The sequence below is a fragment of the Genypterus blacodes genome, unplaced genomic scaffold, assembly GCF_046128005.1.
Source record: "Genypterus blacodes isolate CSIRO-AG114 ecotype Tasmania unplaced genomic scaffold, CSIRO-AGI_Gbla_v1 ptg000010l_1, whole genome shotgun sequence".
Lineage (NCBI taxonomy): Eukaryota > Metazoa > Chordata > Actinopteri > Ophidiiformes > Ophidiidae > Genypterus > Genypterus blacodes.
This window is the reverse complement of record NW_027466824.1, coordinates 625,001-628,426: the sequence shown is the minus strand read 5'-3', so window position 1 is coordinate 628,426 and position 3,426 is coordinate 625,001. Positions and strand designations below refer to the sequence as shown.

Sequence of the window (3,426 nt, the reverse complement as noted above, 5' to 3'; positions counted from 1 at the left end):
GACTCAACATCTGCAGACACTTAACTTAGGGCTGTGTGTGCTCTTGTGTCTGCACTGTGTGTGTGTGTGTGTGTATGTGTATATGTGTGTGTGTGTGTGTGTCCTCTCTCAGACATGCTGGCAGCTGGTGTTGCTGAGCGTGTTGTGTGTCCGTGTGTCTGCTGTGAACGGCTACGATACAAACACAGGCAAATCAAATATAAGAGGAAGGGTGTGTGTGTGTGTGTGTGTGTGTGTGTGTGTGTGTGTGTGTGTGTGTGTGTGTGTGTGAGTGTGTGTGTGTGTGTGTTGGGAGAACCGTGGCACTCTTATTCTAAAAGTTAAAATGGTTAAAAATCCAGTGGCGATGTTGTGAGCAGTCACACGGGTCGCTCAGTCTGCCGGAGCCTGACGGAGGCCCGGCCTGTGAGGTGGGACAGTCTGAGACGGAGACAGAGCAGAGACGGTCAGGTGTCCCTCTGAGAGCTGAGACAGGTAGGTAGGCTGTGTGTGTGTGTGTGTGTGTGTGTGTGTGTGTGAGGGGGGGGGGCAGGTAGGGTACAGTTGATCTGTTGCTGTCGTGTCCTCTTTTGTTTCCTTTCCTCTTCCCCACCGTCTAAAACAGCTGGATCATGGACTCCCGGGACTTGCCTACTCCGATCCATTTGACTGAGGAAACACACAAACACACAAACACACACACGGGCGTTAACAGCTGATTAAAGTTGAGGGTGATTCACCAAAATAAATGTGAGGCTTCAGCTGCGTTTGTTGTGGTTGATGCAAAACCGTTAGAATCATCGCCATGGCAACATTGAATACCAGTCTGATCCATACATCCTCATATTGAATAAGGTTTGCTGGGTTAAGTTTCATCGAGAGACGCTGTCATAATTGGAGGACTGCTCGGCCTTGGCAGAGGTATATGTTTGCGTGTGTGTGTGTGTGTTGTGTGTCATACCAGGTACTCTCAGGCGCTCCTCGATGAAGTGGACATACTTCCGTGCGTTCTCCGGAAGCTCGTGGAAGCTTCTAGCAGCAGAGGTGTCACAGTTCCAGCCGGGCAGCGTCTCATACTGGACCTCCACACGCAGCAGAACCTCCTGATTGGCTGAGGGAGGAAACACACACAGACTGACAACTCAGACATTTGTAGAGGACGAACACACAACTTTACAGCCATGCTTCAGTTAGACTCAGTTCACTTATATACTTTTGTCCCGTTTCAATGGAAGTGTGAGTGACATGTGGGACTCTCTGCCCTGCAGTCTCCCAGCTGACCAGCAGGGGTCACTGCTGCAGCATCAGGACGTCAGGACCTGAACCTACACAATGTTTCACTGCTGCTCCACTGTCTTCACACTTTGTTGGATGTTTTGAGTCTAAACCTGCGTTGAGTTTCACTGCACATCCTCTCTCACCTGGGAAGTGAGGTATGACTTGGTTGTCCACTTTGTAGGCCACGCCCACTTTGATCTCTGGGAGCACATCCAGGATGTCCAGTTTGGTGAGAGCGATCCTGAAGGCAGCAGACACACACACACACACACTTTAGTTAGTTTCACTGGAAGGATGAATAATAAATGAAGATAAAGATCACAGAACACACTCACAAACACAAACACACACACGCACACCAAACTCACGCCGTGAAGCCGTTAATCATGTAGGCGTATTTGACCAGCACCAGGTCCAGCCACCCACATCGCCGCTTCCTGCCCGTGGTCACGCCCACTTCCTTACCGCGGGTCTGTAACAGCTCGCCGACCTCCTGGAGACAACCAGAGCAGACGGTGTGTGAGTGTGTGTGTGTGTTTGTGTGCCTCCTGATCAGCTGGAGATGCATTCGGAATCCTTGGTGGCAGGAAAACTAGACTTCCACTGGGTGGCGCTGCTTGAATACAAATGTCTGCTCCATGAAGGTGATGAAAAGAGGCACTTGAGTGTGTGTGTGTGTGTGTGTGTGCGTGTGTGCTCACGTTGTTCTGCTCGGAGGGAAACGCCCCTATGCCCACCCGGGTGGTGTAGGCTTTGACCACGCCGTAAACCTCGCCCACGTTCTGCGGCGGCATGCCCAGGCCGGTGCAGACTCCGCCCACCGTGCAGTTGGACGACGTGACGAAGGGATACGTTCCTGCGACACACAACAACAACAGGACAAAGGTCGATCACACTTCACACACTTATTCATTAAACTGTTGGAGCAAACCAAAGCAAACATGCCACTGAAACCTAAACAAGAGATTTGTCTCTCAGTGTGACGACTGTTCTCTTCGACGCCATCAAGGGTTCATCTCCCATCTTACTGAGGACGGTGGGACTGACTGGACGCCTCCACATCAACCTGTCACACTCTTAAGGAAACGCTCAGCCAGCCACGTCAATCACATCCATTAACCCTGATGTGTCAGTCTGAACCGGCGGGAAAAGAAAGACAAAGCCCCGCCCAGCGCTTTGAGCCATTGTGTTGCAAAGTAGACAAGACGCTTTGAAGCCTACACTGAAACGTTTAACCTCAGATGTTTACACACACACACATTTGCGTCATGGAGTGGTGAAGTGCCCTTGAGCAAAAACATAAATTACACTAAAGGTTTAGACACAAATGTTTGTGACAGGAAGCAGGCGCAGGGTGACATCGTGCTCGTGCACAGAAAGGTGGCGTTCTGTGCTTTCAGTGTGTGTGTGTGTGTGTGTGTGTGTGTGTGTGTGTGTGTGTGTGTGTGTGTGTGTGTGTGTGTGTGTGTGTGTGTGTGTGTGAGCGTGCACGTTGAGGCCAGAGCGCTTCAGTAAACTCACCGTCTCCCCCGGCTCCTTGCAGGCTTTGGTGAGGAACATCACAGCGTTTAAAGGATTTACTTTGTGTGTAAAATCAACCAATCATAACAAACTCTGATCTGATGAGCCTCCATCGGTCCTTTTACCACAACAGTGGATTTTGTTTAACATCCTTGTATCTGTATCTAAACCTTCTCTTTCCTCTCTCACAGACGTCCCAGGCTGCTGAGGAGCTTCACTGACCAAAGTCGATGTCCAGCAGCGCGGCGTTGGCTCCTTCCACCAGGATCTTCTTGGGGGGGCCGTGCAGAGCCTCGTACATGTAGTGAACCCCGTCTCTCACCATGGGCTTGATCCGCTCCACGTAGTTCTGACACACACGCAACACAAAGTGCAGGTTAGACGCCGGGACGCCAAATGTGTCCAGAAGCTGCTTTGAGTCTCTCCTCACCTTCAGCTTGATCAGCTCTCCCTCTATGTCGATGTCCAGAGTCGGGTACATGGCTTTGTACTGCTGGGCTAAGCCTTTATACCTGCAACAGCAAAGCATGATGAGCCTGTAGATCTACAGTGTCTGAGGAAGAAGCTCAATGTGAGGTCAAGCACAAGAAAGCTCCGATGATGTAACAGCGCTTCAGACCTTTCAGAGAACTGAGAGAAGTCTGCCAG

General features: G+C 50.8%; 1 protein-coding gene across 1 annotated transcript in view; it reads right to left on the bottom strand.

The window, feature by feature from the left end:
• Positions 1–486: 486 nt before the first annotated feature.
• adss2 (adenylosuccinate synthase 2) overlaps positions 487–3,426 on the bottom strand; it is a 10,239-nt gene continuing 7,299 nt past the window's right edge. Inside the window, exons 6-13 of the mRNA XM_076158954.1 lie at positions 3,398–3,426; positions 3,209–3,290; positions 3,001–3,127; positions 1,959–2,113; positions 1,626–1,750; positions 1,401–1,498; positions 941–1,090; positions 487–648 (exon numbers count right to left, since the gene is read on the bottom strand). The exon at positions 3,398–3,426 is cut by the window's right edge and continues 79 nt beyond it. Of these exons, the coding sequence (XP_076015069.1) occupies positions 596–648; positions 941–1,090; positions 1,401–1,498; positions 1,626–1,750; positions 1,959–2,113; positions 3,001–3,127; positions 3,209–3,290; positions 3,398–3,426 (819 nt within the window). The 3' untranslated portion in view covers positions 487–595. The remainder of the gene's footprint in view (positions 649–940; positions 1,091–1,400; positions 1,499–1,625; positions 1,751–1,958; positions 2,114–3,000; positions 3,128–3,208; positions 3,291–3,397) is intronic.